Source organism: Triticum urartu, chromosome 5A, assembly GCF_056163025.1.
Source record: "Triticum urartu cultivar PI428250 chromosome 5A, HENAU_Tu73, whole genome shotgun sequence".
In the NCBI taxonomy this organism is placed as follows: Eukaryota; Viridiplantae; Streptophyta; class Magnoliopsida; order Poales; family Poaceae; genus Triticum; species Triticum urartu.
Window position 1 is genome coordinate 616582421 of NC_141877.1, and position 20845 is coordinate 616603265.

Below are 20845 nucleotides of genomic sequence, written 5' to 3' on the forward strand. Positions count from 1 at the left end.
CTAGCGACTGCTAGTCGGGGCAGGGCGGGGGGGGGGGGGGGGTTGGGGGCTGGAGAGGCCCTCGTGTAGCATGTATGTATTAGATGTGTTTTTAGATTGGGTCTTGCCTCCATGGCATTTGGCGCTATGCCGAGGAGTTCGCTGCCGCCGTGTTCGAGCATCGGCTAGTGGCTTGCAACGGTGGTGATTTTGTCTATACTGGCTAGTTGCCAGCTGCCAACAACTTCGAGAATAAGCTCGGTTGGTTCTCTGACCTGTAAGTGTTCCTTTTGTTTCTTCCTCTATTGGCATGGTTGCAATGGTGGTGAAGAAGCAACTGAAGGAAATATGCCCTAGAGGCAATAATAAAGTTATTATTTATTTCCTTATATCATGATAAATGTTAATTATTCATGCTAGAATTGTATTAACCGGAAACATAATACATGTGTGAATACATAGACAAACAGAGTGTCACTAGTATGCCTCTACTTGACTAGCTCGTTGATCAAAGATGGTTATGTTTCCTAGCCATAGACATGAGTTGTCATTTGATTAACGGGATCACATCATTAGGAGAATGATGTGATTGACTTGACCCATTTCATAAGCTTAGCACTTGATCGTTTAGTCTGTTGTTATTGCTTTCTTCATAACTTATACATGTTCCTATGACTATGAGATTATGCAACTCCCGTTTACCGGAGGAACACTTTGTGTGCTACCAAACGTCACAACATAACTGGGTGATTATAAAGGTGCTCTACAGCTGTCTCCGAAGGTACTTGTTGGGTTGGCGTATTTCGAGATTAGGATTTATCACTCCAACTGTCGGAGAGGTATCTCTGGGCCCTCTCGGTAATGCACATCACTTAAGCCTTGCAAGCATTGCAACTAATGAGTTAGTTGCAGGATGATGTATTACAGAACGAGTAAAGAGACTTGTCGGTAACGAGATTGAACTAGGTATTGAGATACCGACGATCGAATCTCGGGCAAGTAACATACCGATGACAAAGGGAACAACGTATGTTGTTATGCGGTTTGACCGATAAAGATCTTCATAGAAAATGTAGGAGCCAATATGAGCATCCAGGTTCCGCTATTGGTTATTGACCAGAGACATGTCTCGATCATGTCTACATTGTTCTCGAACCCGTAGGACCCGCACGCTTAACGTTACGATGACAGTTTCATTATGAGTTTATATATTTTGTTGTACCGAAGGTTGTTCGGAGTCCCGGATATGATCACGGACATGACGAGGAGTCTCGAAATGGTCGAGACATGAAGCTTGATATATTGGAAGCCTATGTTTGGACATCGGAAGTGTTCCGGATGAAATCGGCATTTTACCGGAGTACCGGGAGGTTACCGGAACCCCCCGGTAACCTAATGGGCCTTAATGGGCCTAGTGGAGGAAGTGGAGAGGAGGCCAAGGGGCAGCTGCGCCCCCCCCAGTCCGAATTGGACAAGGAGGGGGGTCGCCGCCCTCCCCCCTTTCCTTTTCCCTCTCTCTCCTTCCCCCCCAAGTCCTAGTCCAACATGGAAAGAGGGGAGTCCTACTCCCAGGAGGAGTAGGACTCGACTCCTCCTGGCGCGTCCCTTGCCTGGATGCACCTCCTCCCCCTTGCTCCTTTATATCCAGGGGTAGGGGGGGCACCCCAAAGACAACAATTGATCATTGATCTCTTAGCCGTGTGCGGTGCCCCCCTCCATCATAGTCCTCGATAATATTGTAGTGGTGCTTAGGCGAAGCCCTGCGCAGTAGAACATCAAGATTGTCACCACGTCGTCGTGCTGACGGAACTCTTCCCCAACATTCTGTTGGATCGGAGTCCGGGGATCGTCATCGAGCTGAACGTGTGCTAGAACTCGGAGGTGCCGTAGTTTCGGTGCTTGATCGGTCGGGCCGTGAAGACCTACAACTACATCAACCGCGTTGTGCTAACGCTTACGCTTTCGGTCTACGAGGCCACGTAGACAACACTCTCCTCTATCGTTGTTATGCATCACCATGATCTTGCGTGTGCGTAGGAAAATTTTGAAATTACTACGTTCCCCAACAGTGGTATCAGAGCCAGGTTTTATGCGTTGATGTTGTGCACGAGTAGAACACAAGTGAGTTATGGGCGATATAAGTCATACTGCTTATCAGCATGTTATACTTTGGTTCGGCGGTATTGTTGGATGAAGCGGCCCGGACCGACATTACTCGTACGCTTACGCGAGACTGGTTCTACCGACGTGCTTTTCACACAGGTGGCTGGCGGGTGTCAGTTTCTCCAACTTTAGTTGAACCAAGTGTGGCTACGCCCGGTCTTTGCGAAGGTTAAAACAGCACCAACTTGACAAGCTATCGTTGTGGTTTTGATGCGTAGGTAAGAACGGTTCTTGCTAAAGCCCGTAGCAGCCACGTAAAACTTGCAACAACAAAGCAGAGGACGTCTAACTTGTTTTTGCAGGGCATGTTGTGATGTGATATGGTCAAGACATGATGCTAAATTTTATTGTATGAGATGATCATGTTTTGTAACTGAGTTATCGGCAACTGGCAGGAGCCATATGGTTGTCGCTTTATTGTATGCAATGCAATTGCGCTGTAATGCTTTACTTTATCACTAAGCGGTAGCGATAGTCGTGGAAGCATAAGATTGGTGAGACGACAACGATGCTACGATGGTGATCAAGGTGTCACGCCGGTGACGATGGTGATCATGACGGTGCTTCGGAGATGGAGATCATAAGCACAAGATGATGATGGCCATATCATATCACTTATATTGATTGCATGTGATGTTTATCTTTTATGCATCTTATCTTGATTTGATTGACGGTAGCATTATAAGATGATCTCTCACTAAATTCAAGATAAAAGTGTTCTCCCTGAGTATGCACCGTTGCCAAAGTTCGTCGTGTCCAGACACCACGTGATGATCGGGTGTGATAAGCTCTACGTCCATCTACAACGGGTGCAAGCCAGTTTTGCACACGCAGAATACTCAGGTTAAACTTGACGAGCCTAGCATATGCAGATATGGCCTCGGAACACTGAGACCAAAAGGTCGAGCGTGAATCATATAGTAGATATGATCAACATATTGATGTTCACCATTGAAAGCTACTCCATTTCACGTGATGATCGGTTATGGTTTAGTTGATTTCGATCACGTGATCACTTAGATGATTAGAGGGATGTCTATCTAAGTGGGAGTTCTTAAGTAATATGATTAATTGAACTTTAATTTATCATGAACTTAGTCTTGGTAGTATTAGCATATCTATGTTGTAGATCAATAGCTCGCGATGTTGCTCCCCGTTTAATTTTTATATGTTCCTAGAGAAAACTAAGTTGAAAAATGTTAGTAGCAATGATGCGGATTGGATCCGTGATCTGAGGATTATCCTCATTGCTGCACAGAAGAATTATGTCCTTGATGCACCGCTAGGTGACAAACCTATTGCAGGAGCAGATGCAGACTTTATGAACGTTTGGCTAGCTCAATATGATGACTACTTGATAGTTTAGTGCACCATGCTTAACAGCTTAGAATCGGGGCTTCAAAGACGTTTTGAACGCCGTTGAGCATATAAGATGTTCCAAGAGTTGAAATTGGTATTTCATACACATGCCCGTGTCAAGAGGTATGAGACCTCTGGCAGTACTTTGCCTACAAGATGGAGGAGAATAGCTCAACCAGTGAGCATGTGCTCAGATTGTCTGAGTACTACAATTGCTTGAATCAAGTGGGAGTTAATCTTCCAGATAAGAGAGTAATTGACAAAGTTCTCTAGTCACTATCACAGAGTTACTAGAACTTAGTGATGAACTATAATATGCAAGGGATGACAAAAGTAATTCCCAAGCTCTTCATGATGCTGAAATCGACGAAGGTAGAAATCAAGAAAAGCATCAAGTGTTGATGGTTGACAAAGACCACTAGTTTCAAAAGGGCAAAGGGAAGAAAGGGAACTTCAAGAAGAACGGCAAGCAAGTTGCTGCTCAAGTGAAGAAGCACAAGTCTGGACCTAAGCCTGAGACTGAGCGCTTCTATTGCAAAGGGACTGGTCACTAGAAACGGAACTGCCCCAAGTATTTGGCGGATAAGAAGGATGGCAAAGTGAACAAAGGTATATTTGATATACAGATTATTGATGTGTATTTTACTAGTGTTCGTAGAAACCCCTCGGTATTTGATACTGGTTCAGTTGCTAAGAGTAGTAACTCAAAACGGGAGTTGCAAAATGAACAAAGACTACTTAAGGGTGAAGTGACGATGTGTGTTGGAAGTGGTTCCAAGATTGATATGGTCATCATCGCACACTCCCTATACTTTCGGGATTAGTGTTGAACATAAATAAGTGTTATTTGGTGTTTGTGTTGAGCATGAATATGATTTGATCATGTTTATTGCAATACGGTTATTCATTTAAGTAAGAGAATAAATTGTTGTTCTGTTTACATGAATAAAACCTTCTATGGTCATACACCCAATGAAAATGGTTTGTTGGATCTCGATTGTGGTGATACACATTCTCATAATATTGAAGCCAAAAGATGCAAAGTTAATAATGATAGTGCAACTTATTTGTGGCACTGCCGTTTGGGTCATATTGGTGTAAAGCGCATGAAGAAAATCCATGCTGATGGGCTTTTGGAATCACTTGATTATGAATCATTTTGATGCTTGCGAACCATGCCTCATGGGCAAGATGACTAAGACTCCGTTCTCCGGAACAATGGAGCGAGCAACTGACATATTGAAAATAATACATACTGATGTATGCAGTGCGATGAGTGTTGAGGCTCGCGGCGGGTATCGTTATTTTCTGACCTTCACAGATGATTTGAGCAGATATGGGTATATCTACTTGATGAAACATAAGTCTGAAACATTTGAAAAGTTCAAAGAACTTCAGAGTGAAGTGGAAAATCATCGTGACAAGAAAATAAAGTTTATACGATCTGATCGCAGAGACAAATATCTGAGTTACGAGTTTGGTCTTCAATTAAAACAATGTGAAATAGTTTCACTACTCACGCCACCTGGAACACCACAGTGTAATGGTGTATCCGAACGTCGTAACCGTACTTTATTAGATATGGTGCAATCTATGATGTCGCTTACCGATTTACCACTATCGTTTTGGGGTTATGCATTAGAGACAGCTGCATTCACGTTAAATAGGGCACCATCTAAATCCGTTGAGACGACACAATATGAACTATGGTTTGGCAAGAAAACAAAGTTGTCGTTTCTTAAAGTTTGAGGTTGCAATGCTTATGTGAAAAAGTTTCAACCTGATAAGCTCAAACCCAAATCGGAGAAGTGCGTTTTCATAGGATACCCAAAAGAAAATGTTGGGTACACCTTCTATCACAGATGACAGATCCAAAGGCAAGATATTCGTTGCTGAGAATGGATCCTTTCTACAGAAGGAGTTTCTCTCGAAAGAAGTGAGTGGGAGGAAAGTAGAACTTGATGAGGTAACTGTACCTGCTCCCTTATTGGAAAGTAGTTCATCACAGAAATCTATTCCTGTGGCTACTACACCAATTAGTGAGGAAGCTAATGATGATGATCATGTAACTTCAGATCAAGTTGCTACCGAACCTCGTAGGTAAACCAGAGTGGGATCCACACCAGATTGGTACGGTAACCCTATTCTGGAGGTCATGTTACTTGACCATGATGAGCCTATGAACTATGAGGAAGCGATGATGAGCCCAGATTCCGCGAAATGGCTTGAGGCCATGAAATCTGAGATGAGATCCATGTATGAGAACAAAGTATGGACTTTGATTGACTTGCCCATTGATCGGCGAGTCACTGAGATTAAATGGATCTTCAAGAGGAAGAAGGACGCTGATAGTAGTGTTACTATCTACAAAGCTAGAATTGTCGCAAAAAGGTTTTCGACAAGTTCAAAGTGTTGACTACGATGAGAGTTTCTCACTCGTATCTATGCTTAAGTCTGTCCGAATCATGTTAGCAATTGCCGCATTTTATGAAATCTAGCAAATGGACAAACAAAACTGCATTCCTTAATGGATTTATTAAAGAAGAGTTGTATATGATGCAACCAGAAGGTTTTGTCAATCCTAAAGGTACTAACAAAATATGTAAGCTCTAGCGATTCATCTATGGACTGGTGCAAACATCTCGGAGTTGGAATATACGCTTTGACAAGTTGATCAAAGCATATAGTTTTATACAGACTTGCGGTGAAGCCTGTATCTACAAGAAAGTGAGTGAGAGCACTACAGCATTTTTGATAAATATGTGAAAGACATATTGTTGATCGGAGATAATGTAGAATTATTCTGCAAAGCATAAAGGAATGTTTGAAAGGAGTTTTTCAAAGAAAGACCACGGTGAAGCTACTTACATATTGAGCATCAAGATCTATAGAGATAGATCAAGACGCTTTATAAGTTTTTCAATGAGTACATACCTTGACAAGATTTTGAAGTAGTTCAAAATGGAACAGCCAAAGAAGGAGTTCTTGTCTGTGTTACAAGGTGTGAAGTTGAGTAAGACTCAAAACCCGACCACGACAGAAGATAGAGAGAGAATGAAAGTCATTCCCTATGTCTCAGCCATAGGTTCTATAAAGTATGTCATGCTGTGTACCAGACCTATTGTATCCCCTGCCCTGAGTTTGGCAAGAGAGTACAATGGTGATTTAGGAGTAGATCACTGGACATTGGTCAAAATTATCCTTAGTGGAATAAGGATATGTTTCTCGATTATGGAGGTGACAAAAAGGTTCGTCGTAAAGGGTTACGTCGATGCAAATTTTGACACTGATCTAGATGACTATAAATCTCAATCTGGATACATATTGAAAGTGGGAGCAATTAGCTAAAGTAGCTCCGTTCAGAGCATTGTTGACATAGAAATTTGCAAAATACTTACGGATCTGAATGTGGCACACCCGTTGACTAAACTTCTCTCACAAGCAAAACATGATCACACCTTAGTACTCTTTGGGTGTTAATCACATAGCGATGTGAACTAGATTATTGACTCTAGTAAACCCTTTAGGTGTTGGTCACATGTCGATGTGAACTATGGGTGTTAATCACATGATGATGTGAACTATTGGTATTAAATCACATGGCGATGTGAACTAGATTATTGACTCTAGTGCAAGTGGGAGATTGAAGAAAATATGCCCTAGAGGCAATAATAAAGTTATTATTTATTTCCTTATATCATGATAAATGTTTATTATTCATGCTAGAATTGTATTAACCGGAAACATAAAACATGTGTGAATACATAGACAAACAGAGTGTCACTAGTATGCCTCTACTTGACTAGCTCGTTGATCAAAGATGGTTATGTTTCCTAGCCATAGACATGAGTTGTCATTTGATTAACGGGATCACATCATTAGGAGAATGATGTGATTGACTTGACCCATTCCATAAGCTTAGCACTTGATCGTTTAGTTTGTTGCTATTGCTTTCTTCATAACTTATACATGTTCCTATGACTATGAGATTATGCAACTCCCGTTTACCGGAGGAACACTTTGTGTGCTACCAAACGTCACAACGTAACTGGGTGATTATAAAGGTGCTCTACAGGTGTCTCCGAAGGTACTTGTTTGGTTGGCGTATTTCGAGATTAGGATTTGTCACTCCGACTGTCGGAGATGTATCTCTGGGCCCTCTCGGTAATGCACATCACTTAAGCCTTGCAAGCATTGCAACTAATGAGTTAGTTGCGGGATGATGTATTACAGAACGAGTAAAGAGACTTGCCGGTAACGAGATTGAACTAGGTATTGAGATATCGACGATCGAATCTCGGGCAAGTAACATACCGATGACAAAGGGAACAACGTATGTTGTTATGCGGTCTGACCGATAAAGATCTTTGTAGAAAATGTAGGAGCCAATATGAGCATCCAGGTTCCGCTATTGGTTATTGACCAGAGACATGTCTCGGTCATGTCTACATTGTTCCCGAACCCGTAGGGTCCGCACGCTTAACGTTACGATGACAGTTTCATTATGAGTTTATATATTTTGATGTACCGAAGGTTGTTCGGAGTCCCGGATATGATCACGGACATGACAAGGAGTCTCGAAATGGTCGATACATGAAGATTGATATATTGGAAGCCTATGTTTAGACATCGGAAGTGTTCCGGGTGAAATCGACATTTTACCGGAGTACCGGGAGGTTACCGGAACCCCCCGGTAACCTAATGGGCCTTAATGGGCCTAGTGGAGGAAGTGGAGAGGAGGCCAAGGGGCAGCCGCGCGCCCCTTCCCCCCCCAGTCCGAATTGGACAAGGAGGGGGTCGGCGCTCCCCCTTTCCCTTTCCCTCTCTCTCCTCCCCCCCCCAAGTCCTAGTCCAACATGGAAAGGGGGGGAGTCCTACTCCCAGGAGGAGTAGGACTCCTCTTGGCGTGCCCCTTGCCTGGCCGCACCTCCTCCCCCTTGCTCCTTTATATACAGGGGCAGGGGGCACCCCAGAGACAACAATTGTTCATTGATCTCTTAGTCGTGTGCGGTGCCCCCTCCACCATAGTCCTCGATAATATTGTAGTGGTGCTTAGGCGAAGCCCTGCGACAGTAGAACATCAAGATTGTCACCACGTCGTCGTGCTGACGGAACTCTTCCCCGACATTCTGCTGGATCGGAGTCCGGGGATCGTCATCGAGCTGAACGTGTGCTAGAACTCGGAGGTGCCGTAGTTTCGGTGCTTGATCGGTCGGGCCGTGAAGACGTACGACTACATCAACCACGTTGTGCTAACGCTTCTGCTTTCGGTCTACGAGGGTACGTAGACAACACTCTCCTCTCTCGTTGCTATGCATCACCATGATCTTGCGTGTGCGTAGGAAAATTTTAAAATTACTACGTTCTCCAACAGCAACAACGGGAAGATGAATATACAGGTTGGTCTGTGCTCATCACGGAAGGCTTTCATGGAGAAGCCACGACACATCCAGCCATAGACAATTGTCAGATGTCTTCGTCAAGCTTCTGTATCTGCTGGCCAAGTGGTGATCGTCCTTCCTCCTCCCGGCCATGGAGCCAAATGGGTGGCAGTGCATATTCTCCACCAAGTCTATGGTGAGGTGCCATGGAGGCTCAGCTGCACCAAGTGGTGTCATCTTCAGCGACGGCGATATTGTGCTCGTGCGTGAGATCCTAAGCCCTCGATTGTGGTTTCCGTCGGCATATTGGGGTGCTCTTTGCATAAGCCAGGGACCAATTTTCTATTTCTTTCAGGTCTTGATACAAGTTGGCTTGTCTTTATGTTTCCTATTAAATCAGCATCAGGGTCCTTCTTGACCCATCTATTGAATAAACTAAGCTATAAAGTATCCTTACAACCACAATTGCATGGATTATCATAGCATGTTTCGCGGAGGTATTCCCACGTATTTTGTCGGGCATGAGGATCTAACGTTAGGCATTCCCTATTACCATAACGGGCGTGCTGCAACCTAGCTAGGGTTCATAGAGAGATCGAAACTAGACAAAGATTAAAACCGTTAAAATGATGAGTAATTGTTATTGAATTCAAATAATATTCTTGTATAGTTGTTACATTCTCTAGTTTGTATCCAAGACCGAAGTTTTTTTGGAAAGGAGGATTACCCTTGGCCTCTGCATCAGAACGATGCACATCGGACCGAAGTTTGGGATCCCACATTTCTATCTTTGCCGGTTCCCCTCGTTTCCCACCCTTCGCGTGAGGTTCGTGTGTCTTTGGCGACGACATCCAGTGGCGGGATAAATGTCCATGTCTTTATCTCGCCATGGAGCCGTCATCGCGTTATGCTCGAGAAAGCTCGTGGTTCTCACATCTCACGTGTTTTATACTTTTGTTTCTTTTCATCACCGTTTGGCTACAAAAAGTGTCGTTCAACGACCCGACTTCGTGAAAGGCGCCTCTCAAGACGCTATGTGGTCAACGACCTTATGTGTTCATCTCTTAGAGCTTGGGACTCCTGATGCACCTCAAAATCTACGAGGTTAGTCCACCTCGTGGATATGTAATTTGGTCATCAGGGAGCGCATAGAGAAATACCAAGATGTGAACTATCGTAGGTCGAGAGTTAACTCAAACAATAATCTTAATGTGATTTTAAGTTTATGAGTGATCTTTCTCTTATTGAACTTAGTGATCATTGTTAGTACACTTCAATTTCGGCTATTCATATGTGCATTTTACTTTCTTTATTACCTAATAAATTATTCATTCATTTATTTTAAGGACGGCAAGGCGGTTCCTAAAACAAGACAATATAAACAAAAAATGAAGTTGAAAAACAAGGCAAACATGGAGGAGAAATGGAGGGCCCAGTGTTCATTGGGCCGGACCGGGGGCCTCGCAGCCCGCTACCACCCAAAGAAAAAAGTAAGTGAAATACACGGCCGCCCCGCCTCAGCGTCACTCTCCCCGACTCTGGCAGCGAGCGACGCGCGGCAACGGAAAAATCCAGAGGCGCGAAACTCGAAACTTCTCCCGCCGCGCGCCCCTCGTTTTGTTTCGCACCCCCCGTCCTTCCATTCCATCTCCGAGATCTGCCGTTCCGATCCCCTCCCACCTCCGACTCCTCGTGAGAATCCTCCCCGGCGAAGCCAAGCGGAGCGGAGATCCCTAGGCCGGCGCCATGGACACGGAGCCCTTCGACGAGGCGGACCTCCTCGCCCTCCCGGCCTCCCCCGTCGCCTCCCCTCCCCGCCGCCTCAAGCGCCTCAAGAAATCCTTCCAGACCGCCGCTGCCGCCGTCTCCCCCCATAAATCTCCGCCGCCGCAGCCGCCGGCGGAGGAGGAAACCCTGGCCCCGCACCTCGGGTCTCCCCCACCTCCTCCGAACCACTCCCCACCGCCTTCAGAGGAGGAGGCCGTGGCCCCGCGCCTAGGATCTCCTCCTCCCCCGACGACGAACCCCTCTCCCCCGCCGCCTCCGCCGGCGCCAGACGCGGAGGCGGTGGCCCCGGCGCCGTCCTCGCCTCCCGTCCCCGTCTCCTCGCCGCTACCGCCGGCCGACACCGCCGAGGACGACGATGAGGAGGGGGATGACGGGCTCGACCCGCTCTTCTCGGAGTCCGCCGGGGGCGGGGGTTGGGACCCGCTGGGTCTGCCGACGGGAGAGGACGACGACGAGGAGGAGGAGATGCTGGCGGGAGGAGGGCTCATCGAGGAGCTGCGGAGGGAGAAGGAGAAGTCCTCCGCCAAGAAGCGGCTCAACATGGACGAGGGTGAAGAGAGGGTCGAAATGGCTGTCGAGCCAGAGCGCGAGGTCGCTGTGACGGGGAAGAGGAGCAAGAGGAAGAAGAAGGATGCGGATGCGGAAGGGAAGGGGAAGAAGAAGAAGAAGGCGGAGGATGGGGAGGGGAAGAAGAGGAAGAAGGACAAGGTGCCCAAGGAGTCGGCCGCATCCAAGAAACGGGCCGAGAAGGTAACATTTCGATAATTTTGTTTCCTTTCCTTCAGTTTGCTTGATTGCATCTGTGGGCTGATGTGCGCAGGAGAGGAGGGCTCAGCTTGAATCGATCCATGCCGAGTCGCAGAGGCTGCTACGAGGTATATATCCTGACAGTGTGCATGGTTGGAAGCAGATGGTGTTAGATTTGTGCATATCTAACTGTTTCTTGTTGATTTTGTTCTCTGCAGAGACAAGAAAGGCGTCATTTAAGCCAATTGCAGAGCCAGTGTACAAACCCATCTCGTCAGTCCTGGAGAAGATCCGTCTTCGGAAGCTGGAGATTCAGAAAATGTCAGTTGTCTGATTGCTTTTCTGAGGTTATGCAAATATCACAATGACTATCCGCTGATGTTATTTTTCTCCACTACGGTTTGCAGGTCAAATACTCCTGTCGAAGAGGAAGAGGAAGAGGAAGAGGAAGAGGAAGAGGAAGAGGAAGAAGAAGAAGACGAAGGCGAAGAAGAAGATGCCTCTTCAGAGCCCGAAAGCGATCCTGCTGAAAAGCCAGCCATACCCGAGGTTAAGGAAGCGGGTTCAGATGACAAAAATTTGAAGAATGTGAGTCTTCATCCAGATAGCTTGATTTGAGCTCAGTATATTGTCTATAAAACTAAAAGGCTGTGAATCGTTGTAGGATGATGCTGACAAGGAGGTTGGAGCAAATGCTGGTGACCTGAGTGACCACACCAGTCTCCCTGAGGATGAGGTGATCACTGCTTTCACTCGGCTAGTATGCTGTTTGGTGTTTGCACTGTACTGATGCTGTGTCTTGTTTGCAGGATGCTGTGATTAGCGACAAGGATCTTAATAAATGTGGTAACAAATCTCCAAACAAGGTCAGCGCCCCTTCCCTAATTCTGTAATCATCTGCAGCTGCTGTTGTACCCATAAGAGCATGCCTCGATATTGTGTTATTTGCGTTGAAGTTTCTATCTCAACTTGAGTGTCACAATGTCAATGAAAGCATTGGTTTGATTATACATATCGATGCAAAACATGCTTTGTGCTTTACTGTTGTTGAATCAATGGTTGCTGGATTATCAAATGGTTGGTACTATCTACTATGGTTAGTCAGTTATTGGTTGCCCAGGATTATCATAGATTCAAAATTATCTCACAGCGAAGTAAGAAAAGAATATTATGTAAACTCAATGGTTGACAATTCTCATAAAGTAGAAAACAATTACTAGACATATAATGCATCTATGATTTGAAAGTTTAAGAGCTTAATTATATTTTTGTTTAATGATTTGCTTGTTGGATTATTGGTTCTACCAGGAACTTGTTGACAATTCTCAAGATAAACATGAAGACAATGCCCAACCAAGCGATGACTCCATTGATGCTGTAGATGAAGAAGTCCATCTGCCTCCCTCTTCAAGCCCTACCAAGAATACAGATGATAGGTAAGCATATCACACCCTCCTCAGTCGATGATACTAACACCTGTTAGCATTTACAAATGTACTTATCTTGTGTAAAGAAAATTCACCCCCTTGCCCCTTTAAAAACTTATTTATGCACATGCAATTTATTAATTATTATGTATGGTCTGCATAAGATTATAAAAGCTTGTTTTGGTTGTAGCACCGCATATTATCTCTTCCTGTAGCCATGACATGTGAATCGCTAAATAACAGAACCATGTAAACTTCAATGATTATATTTTGCCAATTAAAACCTGTTTGACATCCTTCTTCTATCCATCATCTGTTAGCAATGGCCTGGTGCATTTGCATGGAATTTGCCTGATTTTTCATATGTATATTGATGCACTATACTACTGGCTATTAAACATTTTGTTGAATTATCTGTCTGGCTCAGTTCTTCAGAAGATGAAGAAGAGGAAGAAGATAATGACAAGGAGAACATATATCCAGGCATTCAGAAAAATGATGTAAATACCCATCAACAACCTCGACGAACTCTTGCAAGTGATTCATGTCCAGATGCTGCTGTCCTGAAAGACTTTCTAGACGTTGAAGCTGAGGAAGAGGACGACAGTGATGATGACATGTCGAGGTTTAAGGACAACGAAGAAGATGATGGCGATGATGAAAATGAAGTACTTACTGCTCTGATTGCTGCTGGATTTGAAGAAGAAGAAGTAGATCATGAGAAACGTAATGCACTCCACCAAAAGTGGCTTCAGGATCAAGATGCTGCTGAAACAAATAATTTCATTCAAAGATTAAAATATGGTCATCAGGAGCAGAAAGTGTTGATGGAGGAAGACGAAGATGATATCGAAGACTGTAAGGATGAATCAGAAAATGAAAGGTCACATGACTTGACTCCAACTATTGTGCGGCAGAATTCTGAGAAGGCAAAACAAATGATTGCCAAAATGTTCACAGATGAGAATGACACTTATGAACACTCTGATGATGAGGAAATAGAGGAGCATTTGGCCCGTCAACGTATTTCAAAGCGAGAAGTAAGCGCTGACACTTTTTGAATACCGAGTGTCTTCAGTTATGCTTGATATTTCATTTTTAAAGTGCTATAGTTCCTCCCTTGCTGTGCTAGTACAGAACTTTTATCCACCCTATGTGCTTTAGCAAAATAATTTGAGTGTCTTAATTCTTTGTTAGGTTCATAGTACTTCGTTCATATCTCCATTGGAAGATGACAGTTCAAGGGAAATGTTTAGCCTTATAAAGAAGCTCAATATTGCTCCTCAACCCCCCAAGAGGAGGGGCAAGCAAGCCACATGTAAGGATTCCCAAAATTTCAATACATGTCTATGATTGAGAACATGGCTGGTCATCTACTAATTACTATTTTTTGTTGATGTTTTCAGCAAATCTTGAAATGCTTATGGTCGGAAGTAACAGCAACTCATCATCAAAGGTAAATGCTTACTGACACTCGTTTCTGTTTGCTGTCGTACTTCTCACCTGGATGTTGATAAGCTGAAAGTTTGTAACATGAATTGACTTCATATGGCAAATCATCGCCTATGTTGCTCCAAATTGAAAATTCACCTAGTAAAACCTGGACTTAAACATGTACTATCCCTCTCATTGTTTTGTTAGAGAACGTTTTGTGGTTCTCTTCCATTGCAACTTGCAAGGCATTGCTGAGATTTTCTTTTTTTGACGGGAGATTTTCTCATAAACTGGTTTCCCCCCTCATGTTTGTCTCTTGACAGTATTGTATATTCTTTGCAGTCTTCTTTTCTCGGCCGAACAACGAGTGGTCCAATCTCATCTTCTCATAGATCAACTTACAAAGGCTACATTTTCGGTCGCGATGACAGCAACAGCAACAGCAAGAGCTGCTTTGCAGCCTCTGAGAGTAACTCGGATGTGGTAAGCTCGATGAAAACTTGCCTCTGATCTTGTCATAATTCCAATGCGCTCAGAGGCAGAGTCGCACATTCCCTGTATTCAGAAACATTCTCATGTGGCCCCTCATTCCATTATACAGCAGGACCAGGTGAACCCCAGCCAAGCCAAGAAAGCGAAGTTCAGCAGTTCACAGACAAAGCCAGCCGCATCAGGCACAAGCTCCGAGGGTGGCTCGACTTCAGGCGCCTCTCTGTTCGAGCTCCTGCGCAGGTCAACTTCCGCCGCCGAGAAGCAAGAGCACAAGCGCCCCGAAAGCTTCGGCATCATCACGGAGAGCCAAGCTGTGCACCAGTTCTCGGCGTTCAAGCTGTCAAGGAAGATCTCCAAGATAGGAGCAAGGAACTGACTCACATAGCCTCCCTTGACCTACTCACAATTGCTCCCTTGCACCTGTTTACGTCAAAAGGCAAATCACTTTTTTCGCGGTATTTTCAGATGTACCTGTCTGTGCTCTGGAAAAATGCACATTGGATATAAACTCTGTATCACTTTAGGTTCAAGATAAATGTGCGTCTGTGTTTGCTGTATATCGGTTTTTCTTAAGGCTGCTGTATACAGTATCAGTTGGTTGTCTCTGAGTGCATGCGCATGACTCTTTTTTTAGGGAATGGCTCCTTTTTTGTTGATCTCCTGACCCCCAAAGTAGTATGGGCCTGTCTGTTTTAATGGGCCGGACCAGGCTTGAATGGCCCAACGCTCCTTACCGTGCCACCCACCGGTTGGTCAACGGCGGCCCAGTCTTACCAGCCGCTCCCGCACGCGTAGAAAATTCTAGGGTTCAAATCAAATCGACCTTGTCCTCCTCGCCCTATCCTCTCGCTTCCCCCGTCCAATCCCCACCTCAGCAAGCAAACCCTAATCGACTGCCACGGAGGAGGCAGGATCGAAGGTGCGCGACCGAGCGGGAGCTGGCCGTACCTGAGATCCGAGCCACCGGAGCTCAAAATCCCCCCCGCCGCCGCCGCCGTCGCTCTCGCGGTAAGAAGATCATCCGTCCATACCATTCAATTTGCATTTGAATTCGACGCTGCCGGTGGCCGGAACCCCGCGTTCCTCCCCGAATCGAGAAATTTTCGAAATATTTGCGTTCTGAGCTCCGGATTTTTGTTTCTCTCCCATGGCAGCCGCGGCAGGAGGGTGATGAGATCTTCGGGAGCGGGCCTCGCTCGGTCATAAGATGCTAGCCGGCGGCGTTGGCAGCAACAGAGGCGGCAGCTCCCATCTCTCCTCCCCCTCCTCCCAGAGGGACCTCCGCGGAGGCCGGAGCTTCCTCTTCGGGAACACCTGGTTCATGCTCTCCGCCTACCCGGCGCGCCTGCTGCACACCGCCGACCGCCGCGCGCCCGCCGCCGCCTTCGTCGCCGCCGCCATCCACCGGACGCCCCGCGTCGTGCGCGCGCACGGCGGCACGGGACAGGGCCTGCTGCAGCGGGGCATCGTCATGGCCGCCTGCGGCTACGCCTTCGGGCGGGCCGACCTGGGCGCCGCCGCCAAGCGCCAGCTGGAGAAGGACTCCTCGTCCGTGGCTGCCCACGCCTCGCGCATCGTCGCCATGGGGTCAGCTGGGACGGCGGCGAGGCCCGACGTCTCGTTCAAGTACCGGGGTTTGGAGTACTGTAAGAAGGTCGGCGTGAGCTTGAGATACCGCGAGCAGTGGGGGATGGCTAGGACGTTCTGGACCAGTGCGGTTGGGCCGGGCAGGCAGCTCAGCTTCTCGGTTGACCCTTGGGCTCGGGATTTCAGCACGTCGTGTGCGGCGCCTTACTCTGCTGGAGCTACAGAGAGTCAACTGACTCTGGATGAGGCATTACAGGAGAAGCAGACGGATAACTCCACCGTTGCCTCTGATGGGTATGTATCCTGATTCCTGTTGCATGTGCCATTATGAATTCGAAATGACTGTTTCCCTTGGAATTTCTGTTAAATTGATCTAAAACAGATAACAGATATGAACACGCATTTAATTTCCATGAAATGTTCGATTCCTTTAGAATTTCATGCACTGTTGTGTTTGTTGCCTTCATATCTTGTCAAAAGAAGAGTATTTGTATGTAACCCATGAGGAATGCCTGAGTCTTGATATAGGTCCATACTATGCATGAATGCTTCTATTAGTCACCCAAAATGTTGTGTTCCATGCTTACCCTTGTCTATATGCAAGTGCTAACATGCAAGCAAGCATTTTCTCAATCAAGAAAGTTAAGTTCGAAATGGGACTAATGTGATTATTTCATGACAAGGCCACAAGGGATATAAGTTTGAGTTTTGCTTCGGTACACCCCCACCTCACCCCACCCCCACCCTCACCCTCACCCCTTCCCTCCCTTAAAAGTTTGCACCAATCTTAAAGTTGCTTAAAAAGCCTATCCCCGTATTAGCTTGCAGTTCAAACATATTGAATAAATTGATTTAGATACAAAAGACTTCATTATTCCTTTTTTGGATAACAGCAACAGGACGGCACAAAATTTAGACATTGAACATGAACCAACTATTTGCGGCCAATTTCCTACACACTAGTTCATTGCATCTTAAGGAAATTTGCTCTCATGTTGTTTCCAGTGTCACATTAGAAGCATTTACATTTCTGCTCTTATCTTCTGATAGCAACTGTTCTATTGCATTTTTTGCACCTGTTGTTGGTTGGCTGAAAACTTTTTCTACAGGAAGTCACCTGCTCCTGAAAAACTGAAGCTGGTCTCAGGTTCTTGTTACCTGCCTCATCCTGCTAAGGAGGCGACTGGCGGCGAAGATGGTCACTTCATTTGCATTGATGAACAGGCGATTGGTGTGGCAGATGGTGTTGGTGGTTGGGCAGATCACGGTGTTGATGCTGGACTATATGCGAAAGAACTAATGAGTAAATCAATGAGTGCTATCAAGGATGAACCAGAAGGTGCAATTGACCCATCAAGAGTTCTGGAGAAAGCTTTTACAGGCACCAAAGCAAGGGGATCATCAACTGCTTGCATCATCACTCTTAAAGAACAGGTTAGCCAGATTTTCTGACTTTACTTAATCGTTGTTCATTGTAGTCTCCTTCCGTTGCCAGTTGATTTATTGTGCTGAGTAAACACAAATTGTTACTATGTAGTTTCTTTGGACCATGTACTCCCTCCGTTACTAAATATTTGTCTTTCTAGAGATTTCAACAAGTGACTACATACGGAGCAAAATGAGTGAATCTACACTCTAAAATATGTCTATATACATCCGTATGTGGTAGTCCATTTGAAATCTCTAAAAAGACAAATATTTAGGAACGGAGGGAGTATAACACATTAAGGCGCCTCCCACATGATCGGAAGAAAAAGGGGTCGTTGATGTAGTAAAACGAGGATAGCTGAAATTGCACTTTTGGTGCTACATTCTTGGATCTCTATGGTGCTGTGGTATTCTCGTCCATGAGTATAAAAGTAACTGTATTGATAAATCTCGTATTCATCTGTTTGGTCATGTCTGAGCACTTTCAATTCAACAGAACTAGAAGTTCCTGATTCATATTTCTGGAAAGGAACACATTTACTTTGCAGTCCTTTTTTCTAGTTTAGTGATGCTTACTATCATGCTATTTAAACTTGCAGGGTCTTCATGCTGTAAATCTTGGGGACAGTGGCTTCATAGTGGTCAGAGATGGCCGCACTGTTCTCAAATCACCTTCACAGCAGCATGATTTTAATTTTACTTATCAGCTCGAGAGTGGGGGTGGCAGTGATCTTCCAAGTTCTGCCGACGTGAGTACATCCTGACTTTGCAGTGATCTTCCTTTATCTTTGAATCCTTGCTTGGAGAACTCTGATACAACATCAACATATTAACTCAGAAGTCTTCTCTGGAGTATTAAGTTTATAGCATCGAAATATTTTATAGCATGACGCCCTGTACTCACTTATGTAGGTATTTCACTACTCGGTTGCTTCTGGTGATGTTATCATTGCCGGCACGGATGGGCTTTTCGACAACCTGTACGACAACGAAATCACTGCCGTCGTTGTCGAGGCCCTCAGGAGTGGCCTCGGTGCCCAGGGCACAGCTCAGAAAATCGCCGCCCTTGCTCGGGAGAGAGCAGAGGATAAGCACAGGCAGTCACCCTTTGCAGCCGCTGCTCAGGAGGCTGGGTACAGGTACTATGGAGGGAAGCTCGACGACATCACGGTCGTGGTGTCATACGTGATGAGCGCAGCAGCTGTTTAATGCGATGATGCTTCTATTTTCTGTTGTAATGTACATAACCTTTGCCCCAAACTCATGGGAGCTCCTACGCCCCGGGGAGTAGATTCCTAGGCTGGTTTATTCGAATGTTGGGGATCTCCTGACACCTTAATGTTTTAGAGTATTGAGATTGCGCTTTGGCTCGGGAAATTGTGGCGAAAAACCATGTCTGCCCCCCTTCTCATTTAGCACTACATGAGATGCTTCTTGTAAACCCATCCTTGGTGGAAGGAGAACCACCACCTGCTGGCAAAGTTTTGTTGTATTCATATATTCGGTGCTACTTAGTTGCTAAACATGTTTGCCTTATCGTGCTGCTGAGAGATAGGCTGTTGTGAGTTCTTGCTGTGCGTTAGCTCACCAAACTGCTGCGAGCAATTCCCTTAAAAAGGTGTTGTGAACAATTGAATCAAAATAATGTATCAAGGCAATTTTATTTACATGCTGTCGCACGGTGTTTGTGCCGTCACTTTCGAGATCTCGAAGTGGACAGTTTTGCTGGCATAGCGAAGCTTTGCTGTTTCTGCCGTGCCGCATTAGTTGAGACTTGGAAAGCATTGTTTCTTTTGCGAGAATTAAGATAGCGTCGCAAAGATAACTTCGCTATGCAGCAAGTGTTTCGGAGCGGATTTACGGCAAAAGGTTTGAGTAGAGAAGGGCGTGTGATATTCGTAAGTTCGTTGCTTCACATTTCTCTTTAAGCTGGACTGGGTTCTGATCTGAAGCATGCCGTAACGGTCATCTTCAGGTCAGGTACTGGTCTGAGTTCTGACCTGAAGCGCCGTTAACCGTAGTCCTCAGGTCAGGTACTGGCCCGAGTTCTGATCTGAAGCGCCGTTAACCGTAGTCCTCAGGTCAGGTACTGGCCCGAGTTCTGATCTGAAGCGCCGTTAACCGTAGTCCTGATGTTACCGGTCGCCCTCAGGTCAGGTCTGAACCGTTAAGGGTCGTTGTCACCCTTCAGGTTAGGTCCGTCTGTTGAGAGTCGTCGTCAGGGTCAGGCGTTCTGGGCCAGCTCTTTGCTGCTTCTAGCATTCAGCGCCGATTTGAGCATGCCGTTTACGCCAGATACCTGCCTCTGCACTTTTCTTCTGTATTTGTAGTCATCATGCAATATGGCAAATCTGGCCAACTTCTTCAAAGAAAAACAGATTTTTGTTGCTCGTTGTGGGGTTCAGACGAAGGACCTGAATGTGAGAACAACATTTGCATGCATGGAGGTCGGTAACAGGACCAGTTGCCATCACCGAAGTTCTCACTTTCTTGATCAGAGAACACACTGCCTGAAACTGCTTTTGGCTCCCGCTCGCTGTGCAACAGACGAACCAGACAAAGGACTGGAATGCAAAACCAGTTTACATCCTGCAAGCCTTGCCAGGGACCAAGATTTAATTTGAATTAATTGGCAGGGGCCGCGCGAACGCGTACCCCCTCTATCACAAATTATAACGTTCATTCTCCCACTTGGGGAGATGATGGGCCAACGCACCCACCAAGTGCAATGCGGGCCATTGACCCATGCCACGAGCCTTCTTGATCGCTCGTCGACCCTGTCCAGGTAACACTTTATCATTGCCCTCAAGTACAAGTAATTTATGACAAACTTTCTTTCCCATGGTTCGGGTGGGCACGGATATGGATGGCAGGACAGGAGTGAAGATCCCTCAGCTAAGGGCTAGACCGGACGTTTCAAGTAAGGAGAACGTAGCACCTCGCCCTCCTCTTAGGCCAACTCCACCGCGCGACCCCAAACGGACGTCTGTTTTGTCCGGATTCTGTCCGTTTGGGTAGCGATTTGGGGTCGTGTCCGGGCGTGTCCTGAGATGCGATGGC

At 45.8% G+C, this 20845-nt stretch overlaps 2 protein-coding genes and 1 non-coding gene across 3 annotated transcripts; 2 read left to right on the forward strand and 1 right to left on the reverse strand.

Annotated features, from left to right (window-relative positions):
- The first annotated feature begins 10423 nt into the window (after window positions 1-10423).
- On the forward strand, window positions 10424-15327 carry LOC125511075 (uncharacterized). Its single transcript, XM_048676353.2, has 12 exons — window positions 10424-11420; window positions 11491-11545; window positions 11636-11738; window positions 11825-12005; window positions 12082-12153; window positions 12227-12283; window positions 12726-12853; window positions 13272-13884; window positions 14042-14162; window positions 14251-14300; window positions 14621-14761; window positions 14880-15327. Exons 1-12 carry the CDS (start codon window positions 10629-10631, stop codon window positions 15144-15146), a joined length of 2580 nt encoding a protein of 859 aa, XP_048532310.2. The 5' UTR covers window positions 10424-10628; the 3' UTR covers window positions 15147-15327.
- A 225-nt stretch (window positions 15328-15552) lies between these two features.
- Window positions 15553-19283, forward strand: LOC125511076 (putative protein phosphatase 2C 80). The gene is made up of 5 exons (XM_048676354.2): window positions 15553-15778; window positions 15925-16651; window positions 17467-17791; window positions 18385-18534; window positions 18698-19283. The coding sequence occupies exons 2-5, from the start codon at window positions 15978-15980 to the stop codon at window positions 18992-18994; spliced, it is 1446 nt and encodes a 481-aa protein (XP_048532311.2). The 5' UTR covers window positions 15553-15778; window positions 15925-15977; the 3' UTR covers window positions 18995-19283.
- A 1135-nt stretch (window positions 19284-20418) lies between these two features.
- Window positions 20419-20578, reverse strand: LOC125511933 (U1 spliceosomal RNA). The gene has a single exon (XR_007285200.2). It is a non-coding gene; the product is annotated as a U1 spliceosomal RNA (small nuclear RNA).
- Between the last annotated feature and the right edge of the window lie 267 nt (window positions 20579-20845).

Bases quoted from the DNA above. Each gene is read 5' to 3' on its own strand.
- LOC125511076 (XM_048676354.2), top strand. From the start codon at position 15,978: ATGCTAGCCGGCGGCGTTGGCAGCAACAGAGGCGGCAGCTCCCATCTC. The intron at 16,652-17,466 runs GTATGTATCCTG...CTTTTTCTACAG, and splicing joins TCCACCGTTGCCTCTGATGG to GAAGTCACCTGCTCCTGAAA. The intron at 18,535-18,697 runs GTGAGTACATCC...TCACTTATGTAG, and splicing joins ATCTTCCAAGTTCTGCCGAC to GTATTTCACTACTCGGTTGC.
- LOC125511075 (XM_048676353.2), top strand. From the start codon at position 10,629: ATGGACACGGAGCCCTTCGACGAGGCGGACCTCCTCGCCCTCCCGGCC. The intron at 11,739-11,824 runs GTCAGTTGTCTG...TACGGTTTGCAG, and splicing joins AAGCTGGAGATTCAGAAAAT to GTCAAATACTCCTGTCGAAG. The intron at 14,301-14,620 runs GTAAATGCTTAC...TATTCTTTGCAG, and splicing joins ACAGCAACTCATCATCAAAG to TCTTCTTTTCTCGGCCGAAC.